Genomic DNA, 20,454 nt, shown 5'->3' with positions numbered 1-20,454 from the left:
GGATAGTGACCGAAAGAATGAGATTGGAAATACAAGCAGGCAAGAAGGTTGTCTGGGCTCTCCCTTAAGCCTGGGGCACACAGAAGACAGATGTGCTGAGTGGCTACACGGGGAGTGCAACATCACGTCTCAGAAAAGAAGCTCAGTTTTCCGGGAGGGGCTTGGAGTAGATCCACTGCTCCTCCACATCAAGAGGAGCCAGCTAAGGTGGCCCAGGCATCTGATTAGGATGCCTCTTGGAGCCCTCCCTGGTGAAGTCTTCCGGCATGTTCAATTGGTAGGAAACCCAAAAAGAGACCCAGGACATGCTGGAAGGACTATGTTTATTGGCTGACCGGGGAACGCCTTGGGATTTCCCGGGAAGAGCTGGCTGGGGAGAGGAAAGTCTGGGTCTCCTTGCTTAGACTACTGCCCTTACGACCCAACCCCAGATAAACAGATGAAAATGGATGGTAGATGAACTTTTAAATCATAAAACATGTACTGATCAATATATAGAGAAAGGCTCTGTTCCAGATCAGCGATGCTGCCTTAGCCTGGCCTACCAGACTCCTCTGTTTATTCTACACAGATAGCTTCCCATAAGGAAGCAGGCTGGTCAGGCTAAAACTGCCTGCATTTCTCCTCAGAATACCAAAAGTTTATATATCTATGTATAAAATTGAATTAAGATATTTAAATGAAAATAGCAAACAATTATAGATGATTAGTTCGCATTTAATGCACACAACGTGAGTGACAGTTTGTAACGAATCTGTGGTGCCCAATAAAAAGTCAGAAAAGTGAACTCTCTGCGGAATCTTTGGGGTATGTAGTTTTTTTTAATCGTCTACGGCTTTTCTGTGCAGTGCATTCTGGATGCAGATAAAACTACTAATCCCAGCATTCAATGCGAATCGTACGTAGCATGAACGTATGCGTTCGCTCACGCGGACGGTCCCTGGGAGTGCTGAGTCGAATATCTTATCTTCCCTGGTGTCCGGACCAAAAGAAACCGGCTGTCGTATTTCATCGGAAGTGGAAATAAAACATCACACACATCAAAGCAAGAAGTTTTTATTTAGGCGACCTTGAAATCAGGTTTAGGGTGGACGGTGACAGTGACCAAGAACTGCGTAGATTCTGTAAAAAATCCAAGAGCCACGATGGAGCCGAGAGACACTGCCCCTGATTCTTGGGAAGAAGACGATGTGGAGGCCACTGTCGACGGACAACTTGATTCCGCATTTAAAAACCTAAACGTAAACGCTAAGCCGTTTGTGCCCAATGTAAACGCAGCTGAGTTTGTTCCAACTTTTGCCATGAAGGCCATCTCTGAACATATTTCTTCTGCTGGTGAGTCCAGAGTCACGTTGAAGGATAATTTAGCCAGCAAGCTAGTGCTAGCCATCGTTAGCTTACTGTACAGACACGCGACTGTCGGATACCGACAGTATTAGCTACTGGCTCTGCTTTTAGGACAGCGGTTACTGTTAATGTCCCTGGCCCTCTCGGTGCTGTGAAAACTGTTACTTCTGTGCCTTGTTTACCATTGTTATGTTTCAACCAAGTCGCTAATCATTTGCTTGTTTCAACTAACTAGCGGCAAGTGACTAGCATGTTCTGGCTAGCCGGCGTGGTCTGAGTGCGTTCGTTAAGTGTAAACCCCGTAATTATTGAGTCCGAAGGCCACACAGGGCAGAGCTAATGACACGAATCCACTCCATAACTGCTTTTCTACGCGCTTTACTACTAATTGCTGAAAGTCGTTCTGCTAGTGTGACGTGGATTTTGTGACGCATCACTCGTCTGAGGTGTTGCTTGTATGATTCAGATCTGGACTGAAAACAAAAGTCGTTTTTAATGGACGCATTTGTTGTTGGCGCTGAACTTCAGTTGGCCGACAGAAACGAAGCTGCTTTTACTCAACATGTTGCTCTTTCTTTTTCGCTGGGTGGATTGAGAGCAAGTTAACCACTCAGAACTTCTCCTAAACATCAACTTGTGTGTTTTTGTCCAGTTGCTGATGAAAAAATATCCACCATGGAGGTATTGGAAAGCTCTGGTATGTATGACGTTTGTGCCAGGCCTGTGTTCTTTTATACTGTGTTTTGTGTTAATTGTTACTGGGTTCCTCATTGTTGACGGACAGACTCGTAAACTCCACAGGATTAGCAAAACCCAGAAAGGAAGGTCAGTAACATCACATAGCATTCAGGATGGGGGTTTGTCATATTTTAGGACATTCATTACTGTTTACACAACAGCCTTGCAGAAACGACAGGCTCAAGATCTTAATCCTGTTTAGTTTTTTTAGATGGTGCAGAATTGGCACTTGGTCAAGAAAATCATTTTTATTGTAGCATCAGTTTGATCATTGACAAAGGAGCTGTACTTGTATGGCATCTTTCTGGGGCCATCTTTTAGGGGCAGCAGTAGCTCAACAGGTTGAGCGGGTTGTCCAGTAATTGGAAGGTTGCCGGTTCAATCCCGGCTCCGGACAGAGAATTCTGCTGTTGTGTCCTTGGGCAAGACACTTAACCCACCTTGCCTGCTGGTGGTGGTCGGAGGGACTGGTGGCGCCTGTGCTCGGCAGCCTCGCCTCCGTCAGTGCGCCCCAGGGCAGTTGTGGCTACATCGTAGCTCATCCCCACCAGTGTGTGAATGGATGAATGATGCACTGTAGTGTAAAGCGCTTTGGAGTCCTTACTCTGAGAGGCGCTATACAAGTGCGGTTCATTTATCATTAATCATCTTTCTAAGTCAGAGGACTCCAGAGCACATTACACTGCAGTCATTCACACCCTGGTGGCGATGAGCTACATCGTAGCCACAGCTGCTCTGGGACACTCGGGCAGAAGTGAGGATGCCGAACGCAGGGCAACAGTCCCTCCAACTACTGCCAGCAGGTAAGGAGGGATAGGCGTCTTAAGCTTGGACCACACTGTGCATTTTTTGGCCGTCCTAGACAAACCACTCTCATCTTAAACAAGATTGTGTCAAACAGTGAACATGAGGGTAATTTGCAAGTCAATCTGTCCAGTGTAACCGGCTTTGTGACAGCTTAATGCGCACCATCAAGACCAGATTTAGCCTCCAACAGTTTTCAAGCACTGCTTAAAAACCTACGACGCCCGTCTGCGCTCAACCAATGAAAACACCCTCAGAGTGATGGGAGTGCAGCACGAGCTACACACAGGAAAATGCGGACCACTCCTTTTTGGAGGCTTAATTAGAGAAGTGTTAATGGTGGAACTTTTTTCTCTTTTCAGCATTGTTTTGGTTAGCCTTTGGCTATCAGTGATGTATGCTTTTCGGGGGTGCGCTCATGGCGCGAGACTTTGTGCAGTCTGGCTCACTGAGATCTTGTGCTGTACAGTGTGCCACCTCTCCAGAGTTCTCGGTGTGGCCTAAGCAGTCCTGTGTGACAGCAGATTTAATCATTTTCTCACTTAACCATACAACTGCACGTTCAGTTTAAACAGCTCGAAAGGGGAAAGAGCTACAGCTCCACTTTCTATGGTTTGAGCATTCTGATGGCTATGTTCATGTGCGGGATAGTCACATTGCAAGTCCTGCTGCGATGTACTTCTGTGTGCATTCGCTCTGGTGGAGATGATTCACCAGTGCTGGAGCGGGTGCACGAGTGGGGCCTGTCCTTTATTCTGGTGGCCCCTTGTTGGCCCGAAGTAGTTGGCTTAATGGTGAGGGAGCCCCAGAGTCTTCTCCTTCATCTGGGTCTCCTCTCCAGGCAGAGGGAGAAATACTTCATCCACGCCCATCATGCCTACTAGCTGAGAGGTCCAGCCCGTTAGCCAGGGGCTAACCCCAACCGAGAACACCTTCTAGTGGCTACAAATGGTGACCTTTAGAGCAGTGGTGTCTCACGTAACATTGCTCCATTCCAGTGTCCCATTGTGGACGTGTTAACATTCTTGCAGGAGGTGCTGGATGGGAGATGCTGGATCAATCTCCACAATCATGTTTATCTTTACTCCACACAAAAATTAGTGATGGTGATGAGCGAGTGTAAGGTAACCTGTATGTTCCACAGAAACACAGCTCAGCAGAAAATGGTGTTCTTGAACATTCTGCTCAGTTTCATGGCTTATTATCAAACTCAGAAGAAATGGCTGCAGGCAGTGAAGCAGCAATCCGAAAACTCCAGAGCAACCAGTGACTCCGTCCCCTAGCCAATCAGCAGCCGCAGTTGCGATGCTGGCCCGACTCAGCCTTGCCAGGAACCTCATCAAAGCAGGGACTAAAAATTGGGGAAAAGTTGAGGGGAAATATCGAACCGTGCTCTTGGGAAATGTGGTCGGCGTGAGCTGCACTAGTCAAAGTTACTCTTGAGTAGTGCCCTTGGAAAGCCAGCTTAAGGTATGGTACCTCTACAGCAGAGACCAGCAGTTATATGGATAACTTACTGTTTTAATGAGCATCAGTAAGTAAGCAGGTAAGTAAACTTTATTTAAGTAGCTCCTATCGGAAAAAGAAAAATCTTAAAGTGCATCTTTAAAGTTCCTTTAAATGATAGAAAAGCATCATCTAAGGTCAAGAAGTTATTTTGGTTACCCTTCCGGGTCTCCAGATAGCTAGCAGGTGTTTAAAAATACTCAGTCAAGGGAAGTGGGCAGGCTTCCCTAAGAAACTAGCGGTTTCGGAGTCACGTGACTCATTAAGTACCTCAGGGAAACCTTAGAGGAAGACGGGCTCGACTCCAGTTATTTTAGTTGCCGAGGTAACACCGATTCGACTAGTTTAACGATGGTTAATGTTTGTGTATGTTGGGCTTGTACCAACTCCCGTTTGTCCGGACATCGTGTTCGTCGATTTCCACAACAGAAAATGAGCGTGAGAATCGTAGAGATCAGACCATATAAACGTAGAGGCGACATGGGCTGGGGTTTTCTATCGGCACTGCTGTAACTGCAGGCCGCTATGTTGGATGGGTCACCAGTTGCCTCCAGTGCGTTCATTGGACTAGAAAAGTCAAGAGTAATCCCACATAACCTGTTTTCGATAGCACGTCGGTTGTTTGAACCGTAGATCGCACAAAAACAGGCATAGCTGCTCACTCAGCGTTGACTCTTAAGGTTTTTGGGGAGTGAGGGACCCATCCAATATGGCGGTGAAGTGGTTACACTCCAGGGTTTAATGTCGCCTGAGCCTCTAGGTATTTGGTGTTTGTTTCATCTTGTTCCCATCTCTTGTGGCAACTAGCTGTTTCATCAACATAGTACATTCATACTGATTTCAAAGTAAACTTTTTTCTTCTAAAGTAGACCTGTTTTTTATTCTTGTTGCTGTTTGAATGTGGGACTACTTTATTTTGAGCGTAAGTAGTAAAGCGGCTCTCACGTGATCGTTTTTAGACCAATGCTCACGTTTATTAAACAGGAAGCCAACACAGTGGTGTACTCGGAGTCGGAAAATAGCGATTATGATTTAATTACCATAGAAACTCGTAAATTAGAGAATAAATATTATTTTTATGGAAACATATTTAATGTAATATATCAGTGAACAAGTTTCTGTTGAAATATATTTAAATAAAAAATGCTCTTACCAGTTGGCGTTTTCAAGTCTGTGTGCATTTTGAAGTTCCCACGATTCAGTTAAACTTGAATTGAATTGATAAAAGTTAACTCATTCAAACGACTTTTGACGTTTTGGGCCGCTGCTGTAAAAAAAAGTGAGGCGTGAACCAGAAAAGTTTCTGCCGATAACAATTCGACAACGGGTCATGAAAGAACGAATAACGCTCAAAACGTACGGATTCTTTCCAATGTAAGAGGCCAGTCTCCTCTTTGTTTTGGTAGTTTTGGCGTCGACATCATCCTAGTGCGCAACCTTCTGTGACTCTTGAAAAACTGTAAAAACGCTGGCAGTGAAAGGCATTACTGATCAGGAAACAGTCATTGAGTTAATGAGTGAACAAAGCTGCAAATGCATTTATACCTGCTTGACGCAACTCCAATTAAGTCCAGTTGGGGGGCATTTCCATTAGTAACAGGGACCAGGTTGCCACCCCTACCTTATTACCATCTGGCTGCAAACGAACAGAGCCCGGCCAAAAACTCTGTCAGAGACTGTCAGACACTGACTCCAGAGTTTTCTGCCTGCAGCCATTTCTAGGTTCAGTCTGGCAAAATACCAACAACCGAGCAGAATGTTCAGCATCACCACCACGTCTGCCATTGTTGTTTTTGTTTCACATACAGATCACCTCATACTGTTGGGTACAGATCACACCTTGGACACACACTTGGTATGACAACCAAACCCACTAGAGGCGTTTCAGCGAATCAGCTTGATGCTCAGTAGGTTTTGATAGGATTATGGTTTAACAGGCTTCCGTAGAACTTGAGGATGTACAGGGGTGAAACATGTTCATGAAAACTAAGTATTAAAATGTTTTATTTGCCTGTTGACTGAAAGACAGAAACACTCACCACCCATGAACACTGAACACTCTAATAAAAGTTAAAATGTCTTGTAATTGTGAAGTTCCTGTGGAGAATGGAGACGCAGAGATGACAACTGAGGAACCATGGGACCAAAAGGAGGATGAGGAGAGTGAGGAGGAACCCGGAGGCGGGGACCGAGGACCGGGAGAGTCTTCATCAACGGAGGAGATGGCTCCAGAGATGATGGAGGAGGAGGAAGAAATACTAGTGCCAAAAGTCCCACCTGTACAACCCGATGCCCCTAGGAAGGAACACATCAATGTTGTGTTCATCGGACATGTAGGTCAGTTGTAACTTTGGCCACGCTGTTCTGGGACTGAGGGAATTGTGCTTTTTGGGATCTGGGTGTTTTTTTCTGTTCACCTGTTGCCTATTAAGGTCCAAGTTTTCAGTCACAAATGACTTCAAACTCACCTTTAACATAATTATTAGGTCTTCTAGGTGAAAATGCTAAAAACTAGTATTTATAGTTGATATACGGTGAAAATGTCATGACATGTTCTAATGATTAAACGCGTTCTTTATGTTATGCTGCCAACAAGCACATTTCATATTCTCATCCACCACGCTTACCCGAGGAAGACAACAACATATCACTGTTCTTACCACAACGTTGAACTCCAAACTGAAGGGTCTAATGTGATAGTTTGAATGAAAACTCACCAAGTTTACCTTTTCCCAGATGCTGGAAAGTCCACCATTGGAGGCCAAATTATGTAAGTAGTTCTGAAAGCGTTGTCCATTTGTGGTAAAGCATTGCAAACTAGATGTTAAGAATATGGTTGGAACAAAAATGCTGAATAAACAAAATCAAATAAAAGCAAATGTTACATTTGAGAAAAAGAATGGATTTCATAGGGTCCTGCTATTTCTGCTGAATAATTACTGCAAAATGTTTTTTGTACGGCATTGTGTTATCATTTTTATCATTGTTGTCAGAGTATTCTGAAATATCATCTCATGTTTGGACTAAATCACCCACCTCTGGGTTCCAGTTTTTCATACTTTGACAAAACGAAGGTAACATTGTTGGGATAAAACTCACCTTTAGAGTTGAATACGTAACCTTCACGTGAAGACTTCCTGTTCTGCTCTACGGTGAGCCCTCTGTCTAGAAAACCCCAGATGTTCCCAACCGCATCCATATAAGAACGAGTTCTGTGTTTTACAGTAAAATAGTTTTATGTCCAGTTCCACTGTTTCATCTGCATTTTCCACACCACAGAAATCACAAGGCTGACGCATTGCCTCCTCCTCCTACAGGTATCTAACAGGTATGGTGGACAAAAGGACATTAGAGAAGTATGAGAAAGAAGCAAAAGAAAAGAACAGAGAAACCTGGTGAGTGTGTGTATTACAGGTCGACCGGTGTTGCTTCTTCTATTGCCGATACCGATATGAGGTGGTCAAGGTCAGCCAATGGCCGATGCATGCTGCTGATTTTTGGGCTGATATCTCGATGTTTGGCACCTTATCAGACTTCTGAACCTAATCTGTGTTTAACACTGAATTTCACCAGCTGTTGCATCTTAATATTGCGCACCGCTGTAATGAAATAGATTAGTTATTTAATGAGCCATAAGGTGTGGGATTCCATAGGAGATATGGAATCCACCTTACGGATTGGTGGGTTATTTAAACCAGAAGATTGGATCTTTTTAATGCAGGGATTAGATAACCGCTACGTTACACCGCTCAGTGGTAAAATCAAACATTATAACAAGATTAATAAAACATACCAGTAAACTGACCAAGTATTAAATATACAAAACGGGCAAATGAAGAAATATCAGTTGATGTTTCAGATAATGTTATTAAGCATTTACATGTACCGTATTTTCCGGAGTATGAGTCGCACCAGCCATAAAATGTATAATGAAGAAGAAAAAAACATATATAAGTCGCATTTTGGGGGGAAATTTAATTATTTTTCTTACAAAATCTGAGACCAAGCGTTTCACATTGCAAGACAAGTACCGGTAACAATTACAGAATAATCAACCAGGGCGCAGCAGCGCACCACGGTCTCCAGCAGAGGATGGCGATGTTTCAAACCCTACCAGCGGGGCAGAGGAGCTAAAACCTGGACCGGAGCCGGACCGCAGCAGCGCGGTATACATAATTTGGTATATAAGTCACTTTGGTATACAAGTCGTAGGACCAGCCAGACTATGAAAAAAAGTGCGATTTACAGTCTGGAAAATACAGAACGTAAAAACATAGAAACAGCTGTTAGTGTTTGTGTAGAGCATCCGTCTTCAGTTGAGTCTAGCAGAAAGAGCAGAGGAGAACTCAGCGCATTACAGTCTATATGAGAAATATTAGAGACACACTGATCTATTAATAACCCTAACTATTCACTAGTGTTACTGACTGCTGATGTTAGATTTTACGTACAAATTAAAACTGGTCTTTAGTCAGAGCCCAACACGTCTCTTGTTTCTGATCACAGATTACACGCTAAACAGACGCTGCTGCTGCAGGACTCTCCTCTCCTCTCTAACGAACAGACTCAAACCCTCCGACTCCCACACAGGAAAATAATTAAATGTGTAAAACTGGAGCTAACGTGTTCAGCAAAAAAGCAGCTGAGAGTTTAAGAAGGTCACTAAAGGTGACAACCAGCTAGCGTAGCATTAGCAGCGTGCTGCCGGTTACCGGCGTTTCTTACGGCTCGTTTTTTCTTTCACTCACCTAAGTTTCATTTCATGTTTTACTTTTAATTCACACTGAATACACAGCTGTATGGGTTTGAAACGTTAAAGAGAAGCCTCTCCTTTTACTCAGAGACTCCCAGTGTTTTGGATTGGGATCCTTCACCGGCTTCCAGCAGCAGTGGGCTGCCCGCGGAGGTGCCTGACTAATGGGCTCGACACACGGGAGGCGACAAACGACCGCGATCAGCAAAATTTGTCGCCGTCGCTTTTATTACCTGACACACGGGAGGTGATCCGCGCCAGCGGCAAAGCCGTCTACGCGTTCTGTTCCATGGCGAAATGGAAACTTCCGTTGTTTTGTTTGGCTGTGTCAGGTTGGAGGGAATTAAGGTTATTTAAGCGGTTCAGAGTTAATAAAGTGGTAGATATGATGTTTCACAAGGTGCTGCTAGAGTTATGTGAAATCTTACTTCTGATTTTACTATAAAACATAATAATAATCAACTTCTCCTCCATGTGTGCTCGGAGATGTACGGAGCATCCTGTCCGCTCATTGGTCAGTGAATGAAACCTCCGTTGATTGGTCCTCGTCCGAGCGACAGCGATGAAAAGTTGATAATGTTTCAACTTTCTGGGATCGCGTCGCTGGGTCGCCTGTTCACGACACGTGCACGAGCGCTAAATTTCACACGCATGTTTTTCGCGTTTCGCTTGGTAGGAGGGAGACCCGCGATTATCGCTTTGTCGTGCATGTCTCATTGAAATTGAATGGAGGAGAGGCGATGTCGCCTCCCGTGTGTCGAGCCCATTAATCGGCTCTACTATCGGCCGATGATGAAAAAATGCTAAATATCGGCACGATTAATCGGTCGACCCTGTGTGTGTGTGTGTGTGTGTGTGTGTGTGTGTCAGGGGTGGGACTTGATAAAACAAATGATCTAATTAGAGGCTTTGTAATTAATCACATTTTAATTGTTAAAGAATATTTGCCCCAAACAGTTTTTATTTTTATATTTTTTTAATAATGAGGCAGAGAATCAAACACTAGACATGGATATTATTGTTGTAAACTCAAGCTCCTGATTTCTAAAAGAAATGCTTTTTAATTATTCAAATTCAACTGCATCATATGAAGCAAGTCCCCTATCAACTAAAATGTATAATAGAAAACACCTGCAAAGGGTTCCTTATCCTTTAAATGGTCTCTCAGTCTATTTAAATTACTGAAATAAATGGACTCTCGCACCATATTCTAATATTTAGTTTGACTTTTTTGTATAAATGTTTTTTTTATTAGCATTTCTCTTTCTCATAATCTAGTAAAAGCCTATAAAAGTCCTTATAAATGAACAGGCACAACTCTGATGGAGGACTTGCATTTATTAACTTGGGTCAGACCCAGACAAGGAACTGCTGAAGCTGGGTAAAGACACAGTTAGCAATTTTTGATTGAATTAATAATCTAACGTCTGAGCGGTGAACAGGCGAGCAGACTTAGATGGGAAGTCCTGCTCGCACATCCAGAAGGGTGGGGCTGCAAACCCGCGGTGTGAAGCTGCGGGTCTCCAGGTCTTCAGCCTGATCACATCCTCCTTGTTCCTTACTGGCCCTGAATGTAAACATTCGCCTCTTTAGCTCCCAAACAGCTGATGACTGCTGCAACACACCTCGCTGCTGCATTATAGTAACACACACAATGCTAGGTTTACTCGTCCCAGAAAAAATATACAGTAAACTAACAGAAGTGTTTAGAAAATCAAAATTTTGGGGGCGTTACTGTAAGACGCACTCTTTGTTACTATTTACATAGTTGTGAGAACACGGAGCACTGCTCGTCCAACTACCTTCATAAACTAACATAATCCAGTCAATGCTGGATGTTTGGTTAGATATTGGTGTAGATGTTGTGTAGACAATAAGTTGCAAACTGCTTTATGATCATATTTCCCCTCATCTGTAGGTATCTGTCTTGGGCGTTAGACACCAATCAAGAGGAAAGAGACAAAGGCAAGACGGTGGAGGTGGGCAGAGCTTACTTTGAGACGGACAAAAAGCACTTTACTATCTTAGATGCTCCTGGCCACAAAAGCTTTGTTCCTAACATGATCGGTGGTGCATCACAAGCAGACTTGGCAGTTCTGGTGAGTAATAAGTCAACTATTATTTTGACCATGTTCATCCATTTAAAATTCCTGAAAATTGCATCCAGTTTGTCTGTTTACATCAAAATAATGTTTAAGCTGAGAAATCCTGAGGCAAGTGATGTAAGATAACCAGGGTTTCCCCCAGCGCTTTATAAGCCTGGTGGCCCGCCAGGGTAAGCGTCATGCCCCGCCCCCCTCCCCGACCCTACCGTGTTCGCTGGCACGAACGACGCAACAAAACTAGAGCCCTCCATCAGCTGATACTGGTGAGAAACAGCAGTGGAATGTGTGCACACACACACACACACCCCCGACGGCGGAAGCCGCCAGGCTTAACTCATGTTCTGGGGGAACCCTGGATAACTCATGAGAAACTGCTATAGGCTAACCCTACAGATGCCAGTACAAAAGGGCTCCTACTGCAGCGGAGAGGGATGCACTTTTTCAGTAATTCAGTTTTCTAACGAACGTGTTAATGAGCAAATAGCAGGTAAATTGTATTTTCTAATTCATATAAAATTATGTCCAAAAAATACTATTTGAAAAGCTTATTGTGGATATTTTGGTTTAAAACACACAACAGCAGAGTTTTCCTTTCTCTTGTTTCTAAATGTGAACCTCTGACGTAACCAAAGGGAGTTAGAAGCTAGGTTGCCTCAGCTCAGTGTAGAGAGTGGATAGCTTTAGGGTAGAGGTCATGTGATCCAGTCAGTGTGTGTTTACTAGTGTTGGGTTGTGTTCATGTTGATAAACTAGTGTGTGTGAAGGCTGTACCAACTCGAGTCCACGGGTTTCCAGATAAGAGAAACAACGCCTCTATCTCCGTGCCTGAGGGTGTTTCTGCAGCTGAAAAGACGGACTTCTGTAGCCCACATCGGTCGGTACCGGGTCAGGGAGGTCCACGCTGGGCTCCAGAGACCCGTGGCGGGGTTTAAAATTTAAATGCGAATTTCTGGAGCTCAGATCATTGTCAAAACCGACCACCAGTAGAGACGCGCGGCTCAGCAGGCCAGCTGGCTGCCCGGGTCGGAACCGGATGAGAACTGCCGCCTGGACCACCCGGAGAAGATGCGCAGCTTTTAAAAATACCAACTCGACTTGCTCTGGTGTCTGGGTCGGATCCAGCTCTCATGAGCTCAAGAACCGGGCTGACAAGCGGCGTCTCTCTCTCTTTCTCTAAGCTCTAAATTAGGTTAGGTGAACGGACATAAACGAATATGAGACCGCTGACAGACGCTTATTATTATTATTATATTAACTGAGCGATACCATTTTAATTGTCTGGTACACAATTGTAATCTGTACAATTTTGTGATGCTAGCACACGAGTTTAAGCTAGCATTGTTAACTCACCTGCTGGTGCTCCTTAATCTCTGCTTTGGCCGATGGTTTCTCCCTCTGGTTTGTCTCTGCTCTCTGGGACATGCAGCAAGCTCATAGCTTTATGGTTTTGGTCCATCAGAAGTAGAATTATGAACATTTAAAGTTCCCTCTGTGTCAGAGCTGCATTAGAGTCCCGATTTTTCTCTGGATTAAGCTAACAGGACTCCCTCAGTCCTCAGAGATCGATAGGCGAATTGGTGCTGTGTCTGCAGTGATGCGGGCGTTGTACCGGTCTGTCGTGGTGAAGAGAGAGCTGAGCCAGAAGGTGAAGCTCTCGATTTACCGGTCGATCTACGTTCCTACCCTCACCTATGGTCATGAGCTTTGAGTAGTGACTGACGAGATCATGGATACAAGCGGCCGAAATGAGTTTTCTCCGAAGAGTGGCTGGGCTCTCCCTTAGAGATAGGGTGAGAAGCTCGGTCATCCGGGAGGGGCTCGGAGTAGACCCGCTGCTCCTCCACATGGAGAGGAGCCAGTTGAGGTGGCTCAGGCATCTGTCAGGATGCCTCCTGGACGCTTCCCTGGTGAGGTTTTCTGGGCACGTTCAACCAGGAGGAGGCCTAAAGGTAGACCCAGGACATGTTGGAGGGACTATGGCTCTCACCTGGCCAGGGAACGCCTTGGGGTTCCCCGGAGGAGCTGGCCCAAGTGGCTGGGGAGAGGGAAGTCTGGGCCTCTCGACGTGGGCTACTGCCCCCGTGACCCGACTTTGGATAAGCGGATGAAAATGGATGGACTCCCTCAGCTGACTTGATTTGGCAAAAAAAAAAACATTTCTCACAAAATTGTCTCTTAAAAGCCTAAATAATTTATGTTTGTGTAAAAAAATTTTTTTTTAATGAGTTTCTATTGTTTCTCTAAACATTGGTTCATGGGAGTCTCCACCCGGCTATTTGCTCTTTAAGGGATTAGCTCGGTTATTCCCATAGCTCCAATCACATGTTCATGTAACTGCACTGAGTGAGCAAGCTTCCTGTGAGGTGCCACTCAGCCATCCAGGGGAGGGAAGGGGGACCGGGTGGGTGAAAGAAGAGTTTGCCGTAAATCCTCTAATACAGGCCCGGGCCTGTATTTGACTCAGGCGCATCAAGCTCCAGGCCTTTATTGGAAGGAGGGCCAGTATTAGAGGCCTCTATTTCTATTTGGTTTGCTGGAGTTTTTGACAATTAAAAGTGCGCCCACATTTTCAAAGTTAAACACATTTCTTTTAACAACGGTAGTTTCTGCTTCAGCCATTTCCCCCTCCCCCTGCACAGCGGCCGCAAACTCACTGATGCGCCTGCAGCCTCCCAGAGTTCCTGCTGCTCTAAACATTAAAATAATTATTTCATTTTCTGTTCCTCACTTCTGATTACCTTCAGTGGTGTCTGTTTGTTGCAACCAGCAGGTACAAAAACTAACTTGTTTTTGTTTGACTATTTTTCTGTCCTGTCTGTTTATTATCTTCCTGCATCTCCTCTCAATCCTAAAGAAAAACTGCTACCTGGGTTCATATTCACCTTATGAGTTACCTTTGAACTGCAGTTCTAAAAGATCTACCGACCGCAAAAACAGCAGAGTGCTGCTGCTTGCCAGCCGCATCAGTGAGGTGCGTCACTGGATGACAAGTTGATGCGCCCCGCTCCACAGCCAAACGCATCAGGCGCAAATAAAAGACAGAAAACATCAAAGGAAATTAACCGACATGAATGATCGCGTGTTAAATAATTTGGCAACACCTGATTGTTACTGTGGCCGTGCTCAGGAGGCAGATCCGACCGCATAAACAGCGGAGCGCTCCCTGCTTGGCGGCCGCATCAGTGATCAGTGCGTCGGAGGACAAGGTGTGCCTCGCTCCACAGCAGCGAAACACATCAGGCGCAAATAAAAGACAGAAAACATTAAAGGAAATGAACTGACATGAACGATCGCATGTCAGTACCGACGCACTGGCACAGCACGTTGCCCCCCCGAGCGCAGGAGCTTGTCACCTGCTGACAGCAGGCTGCTGTCTTTTCCGAGGGCTGCATCTTGCCGGTCATTATCACGTGACAGCGACTAGTCGACGACAGGCATAAAAAGTCACTATAGTGAAGTCGACTAGTTCATACAACCCCTGCTACTGCTCCCCAGTGTTCTGCAGCATAATCAGCACGTTCTCTTTGAACTTGATATCAAATTTTCGCCTCCTCTTCGTCTCCGCACGGTTAAAGTTACCCTCGCGGTCTATCGCTGGCAAATCAAAAGTGAGACGATGACACAACCGCCCCCCGTACTTGCTTGTTACCACATTCCACCCGGCCACAATAAGAGACCGGCCATTATTCACCTCCGCTGACTCCCGGCACCGGCCAAAATTGGAGACCCGGCCTTTAATTGAATACCGGCCTGTATTAGAGGATTTACGGTATGTATATAGTTCCTAGTTGGTTCACTTCCTACCTCACAGACAGGACTTTTATGGTGAGTTTGGATACCTGTTCCTCTGGGGTCCACAGCATCACATGCGTTGTGCCTCAGGGTTCAATTCTAGGCCCAGTGCTTTTTAACCTCTATGCGCTCCCTCTGGGCAGCGTTATCAGGAGACATGGGGTGAATTTCCACAGTTAAACTGACGATACACAGTTGTACATCTTCATGTCTCCTGATGACGCACAGCCAATGGAAACACTTTTTAATTGCATTTTAGATATTAAATCATGGATGACTGAAAACTTTCTCCAGCTCAACCAAGGCAAAACTGAAGTTTTAGTCATCGGTCCTGAGGCCCAGAGAGAGAAACTTTTACCTAAATTACAGTCTGTCTTTTTATCCATCACTACAAGTGAAGAATCTGGGTGTTATTTTTGACTCTGAGCTGACTTTTATCCCCCACATTAAAAACATCACAAAAATAGGTTTTTACCATCTTAAGAATATCACCAGAGTCCGTCCCATTCTCTCTCGGGCCAATACGGAGACGCTAGTGCATGCTTTTATCACCAGTAGAATTGATTACTGCAATGCCCTGCTTTCTGGTCTTCCCAAAAAGAGCATCTCAGGTTTACAACTTTAACAAAACTCAGCAGCACGTGTCCTGATGAAGACCAGGAAGCGGGAGCACACCACTCCGGTTTTAAAATCACTGCACTGGCTCCCCGTATGTTTCAGAATCGATTTTAAGATTCTTTTAATGGTTTTTAAGTGTCTTGATGGTCTTAGGCCTTCTTACCTTTCAGAAATGCTTTTACTATATAAACCCTCGCGGTCTCTAAGCTCCTCTGGCAGCCGTCTCCTAGTTATCCCTAAAGTTAAGACTCACACCCACGGCGAGGCGTCTTTCAAGTGTTACGGCCCCCGCCTTTGGAACGGGCTGCCGGAGGACCTCAGGGCCGAAGGGAACGTCCAGGCTTTTAAGAATAGGCTCAAGACCCACCTTTTTAGCTTAGCTTTTAACTGATTAGTATTTATCTAGTCTGTTTAACTCTATCGTCTGTCATATTTGTTTATTTATATTTATCTCTTTTACATCATTTTATTATTTCATTTACATCTTAGTGTTTTTACATGATTATGTTTTCTTTTACTATCTTTATAATCACTTTTTATCAGTTACTTTCTATCCATATTAGCTTTTGTTATTTTACAGTTATATATTTTAATCCTCAAGTGTTTCCTCTGCGGAGTCCTCTGCGTTGGGGCCGGTGGTCAGCGGCGGCGGCCGGGGCGCTCCTCGGGCAGTGCCCGGGCAGTGGTGGGGGGTTTCTGCCCTCCCCCACTGGGCGTCATGGGCCGGTGTCTTGGCTACTGCCATGGATCTGTTGCTGTCAGGGCAGATGGCTCAGCTGATGATGTGTCGTTCATTACCTGACCCATCTGAACTCAGCCTATTGTTTCCTCTGTTGTTCACGTGTGTGTGTGTGCGCATGGACGAGTGTGCGGGTGATTGTATGTCCACTTTGGAAGTTGGGTGAAGGAGAGGAACCCTAATTGTCAATTGTTTTATACTTGGGGAGGGGGGCTGGGATGGGAATATGGGATCTATGGGGCCATTTTAATCTGTGAAGCACTTTGAGTTGCATTTTTTTGTATGAAAAGTGCTATATAAATAGTTGATTTGATTTGATATACATGTATAACATTTCTATAACTGTTGGAGAAATCGCCACACACCAGGTGTCTCTTCAGTGTGTCACTCATTCATCAGAGGTTCCATGTGTTTTGTTTTGTTTTCAGGTGATTTCTGCTCGAAAAGGCGAATTTGAAACTGGATTTGAAAAGGGTGGACAAACACGGGAGCATGCCATGCTGGCTAAAACAGCCGGTGTGAAGCACCTGATAGTGCTGGTGAACAAAATGGATGACCCCACAGTAAACTGGAGCCTGGAGAGGTGGGTCATTGGAGAATGTTGGAAATGTGTGATACAGAAGTTTGCCACTTAAAACAGTCATCTGTAACACAATCATATTTTGACGTTGACGATTAGCCTTTCACTGAGCTCCGCCCCCCTTAGTTACTGTTGCTAAGACCGACAAACAGGCGGTCAAATCATTGACCAGCGTGGCAGATTGCCACAATGGAAAGAAGTAAACAGATGTGTGTCAGCGACATCCTTTGGAGCAATTCCTCCGCAATATCATCCAGATGGAGGCAAAAGGGGGTTTTGCCACACACACACACGTCTTGTACATGAGCGTCATCACCTTTTAACTTATTTACGGTAACACATAAATGTAGCATGTTTACATGCTTATCAACATTCATATTTATGTATTTGCCTATCGTTTTTAGGCTACTTTCGACTTCTCCTTAGCTGGGTCAGGACCTAGCGCAGCATTTACGGGATTGGGAATTCGGGTAGGTTTTCCGTTGATAAAACGCTACATGAAAGATAAAAAACTAAGTCGGTTATTGTAGCTTGTTGGGGCGCTTTGTACGACTTTGTTGTAAACTGACGATAAAGTTATGGAGCTTAGAGACCGAACACACAGCAGCTAAAATAGCTAGTGTTGGCTAACATGTTAACTAAATGAACTAATTTTTATATCAGTCCTTGTCAGACTCATGATCTGCATCAACCACATCCCCTTAGTGCCATTTTAGTTGTATGACTCGTGTCATTTCAATTCAAGTTTATTTATATAGTGCCATATCACAACAAGAGTCGTCTCAAGGCACTTCACATAGTAAACATCCCAACACAGGTCAGTTCGTTAAGCCAATCAGAAATAATGTTTCCTATATAAGGAACCCAGCAGGTTGCATCGAGTCACTGACTAGTGTCAGAGTCTTTACAGCAATCCTCATACTAAGCAAGCATGCAGCGACAGTGGAGAGGAAAACTATTTGAAATTCTAACATGAAAGTTAACAGGTGAGATGTTGCATTTTCATTTAAGATAAAATGATATTTTTATTTTGTTGTTGGCCCGTGAGCAAAGATTTAACCTACAGTAAACAGGAAGTGGAAAGGCTGCAGATAGATGAATAGAATAGAGAATCCCTTTATTGTTCCTCAGTGGGGAAAGCTAGACGTCACAGCAGCGATGACACGTATTACAGGAGAAAAAAGGAGAATAAAAAATAAGAAAAATGAATAAACAAGAAAACATAATTCCTGAATAGATTTTAAAAATGCTGAATATACCACAAGTAATGAATACCACTGATGCCTTTTATTTAAAACGGACTTGCTCGTGTGTAATTTGGTTATTCCACATTCAGTGTTAATGCAGAAATAAGTTTGTTTCCAAATTTAAAGGTTCAAAATTGCATAAATGTTGATAAAGAAAATGTGCTAATTTGCCGTCACTTTTTCTAAAATATTAAGTTTGGCCCTCGACTCTGTCCCAGAGTTTCATTTCGGCCCCTTGTGAGTTTGAGTTTGACACCCCTGCCCTACAGGGATAAACTTCTGAAGGAGGACAGAGATCTGTGTTTTCAGTAACTCTACAGTCGACATCGAGATCCCTACGACCTCAAAGGAAACAAGCGGAGCTCAGACGTTTCATTACTGCTGAAAATAAATCCCCTGAGTTAGCGTAGCTCTACATCCTCATGTTTATGATCGAGTAAAAGTAAAGCGTAGTCGTCCAGAATCATGACTCCACTAACACAGGTGCTGCTCCAGGTTTTATTTCTGGATGGGCCATAAATAAACAAGTTCTCATCAGTATACGTTACAACAGGTACAGGAACATGACCTACAGCAGAGGTCATGGTAGACATGTTTGTTTTCAGTTTGACCGACAGAGTTAAAAACGGTCATGATCGTTTCCTCCCGTCATTTTATTCACAATTACATCTTCATTCATTTTTCATTAATATTCAGTCTAAACAAGCTGACCAGCAACATATTAATGTTACAGTTAATCTATTTAACTTAAGTAGGAACCTTTTACCTGCTGTGTTCTGGTTCTGCTGCTGGGCTGTGACCTGCAGACAACGCTGCTCTCCACAGCTCCTCTGAGCGCTGATAACGAGCTGCTGATCATGGTGTGGACTTAGTCATTTTCAAAAGTGTGTCCCAAAAGTACACATTCTGGACAGAGAAGATAGATGGTTTGAAGAGGAGTGAAGGAAGCTATCCATGTCAAATGTGGAAGTCCAGTTGCCTTCATTTGAACCCTTTGGATTACCATGACCTGGATGACTGAGAACTTTCACCTGGTCTCAGTATTGTCAACAATAAGATTGTTTATCATCAATAATTTGTTGGACAACGTATCGTCCTCATAGCCTGGCCTGCCAGACTCGTCCTCTGTGTAATTCTGCACAGAGAGAGAGAGTCTGGTAACTCACAGACAGAGAAGCACTTGAGGGGCGGGACTAGGTAGCTCAAAGATAACCAATCGGAAAGAAAGACAGAAATGTCGACTGTACCGCGTGACACTGTACTTTGTTAGCTGTAGTAAAAAATGGCGCCTGGCGACAGCACAAGCATCTTTCTTTAGAAGAAAGGCTTTTAGTGCTTCTACTTGTGGGTTTAAAGACATGTCCAAGTCCTTTAGAACAGAGGAAAGAACCGCAGCGAGCTCCACTTCAGTCATAATGTTTATAACAAACTCGGCCTTGTGGTGTGTGACGCACGCTACTCAGTGCTGATTGGTTCATTTAGAATTCTCAGGGGGCGGGGTTATTTGAGTAGGAGAGTTCCCAGACCCTTTCTCTGTGCAGAATTAAACAGAGTACAAGTCTGTCAGGTCAGGTTATCGTCCTCAGGCCTAGCCTGGCCAGCTGTGCCAATGTTTCCTTATGGGAAGCAAAGGGGCCTGGTAACGCTCTAACTCCACCCCTTGAGAATTCTAACCGAACCAATCAGCGCTGAGCAGCGTACGTCACACACCACAAGGCTCAGTATCTCATAAACAAAACGGCATCTGAAGTGAAGCTCGCTGTAGCTCCTTCTTCTGTTCTAAATGTTCTGTCTTTAAAACCACATTAGGAAGAAGCCTTTCTTCTAAAGAAAGCTGTTTGCACCCTCACCAGATGCCATCTTTGGCTACAGCTAATAAACGTAAGCGTCACGCGGTACAGTCATCATTTCCATCATGGTGTTCTCTGCCTCCAAGTTAAAAAACGAATTCAGGAATTTTTCTACAAACGTTTGATGAATGAGTGCCCTGCAACCCCCAAAGATGCTTTACAACACAACACAAAATCATTGACACACTGGTGGTGATGAGCTACAATGCAGCCACAGTTTCCCTGAAGCTTCCCTTAGCCATCTCCCTTTTATTACATTTAGAGTGTTGTGGGTTTTTGGTTTAGTTTAAAATATCACCTTGAGTTTGGTTTAACCACCCAGTTTAGAGTTTGGACCTTTGGAGATTCTTATTTTGGTCCAGAACCCAGTAATCT

General features: G+C 44.3%; 1 protein-coding gene across 1 annotated transcript in view; it reads left to right on the top strand.

Annotated features, from left to right (window-relative positions):
• The first annotated feature begins 934 nt into the window (after positions 1–934).
• Positions 935–20,454, top strand: part of gspt1l (G1 to S phase transition 1, like) — a 28,248-nt gene continuing 8,728 nt past the window's right edge. Inside the window, exons 1-7 of the mRNA XM_015968934.3 lie at positions 935–1,335; positions 2,000–2,044; positions 6,490–6,732; positions 7,132–7,165; positions 7,713–7,790; positions 11,067–11,247; positions 16,831–16,985. Of these exons, the coding sequence (XP_015824420.1) occupies positions 1,146–1,335; positions 2,000–2,044; positions 6,490–6,732; positions 7,132–7,165; positions 7,713–7,790; positions 11,067–11,247; positions 16,831–16,985 (926 nt within the window). The 5' untranslated portion in view covers positions 935–1,145. The remainder of the gene's footprint in view (positions 1,336–1,999; positions 2,045–6,489; positions 6,733–7,131; positions 7,166–7,712; positions 7,791–11,066; positions 11,248–16,830; positions 16,986–20,454) is intronic.

This window comes from Nothobranchius furzeri, chromosome 18, assembly GCF_043380555.1.
Source record: "Nothobranchius furzeri strain GRZ-AD chromosome 18, NfurGRZ-RIMD1, whole genome shotgun sequence".
In the NCBI taxonomy this organism is placed as follows: Eukaryota; Metazoa; Chordata; class Actinopteri; order Cyprinodontiformes; family Nothobranchiidae; genus Nothobranchius; species Nothobranchius furzeri.
Note: the sequence above shows the minus strand (reverse complement) of the source record. Positions and strands in the feature narration are given on the sequence as shown.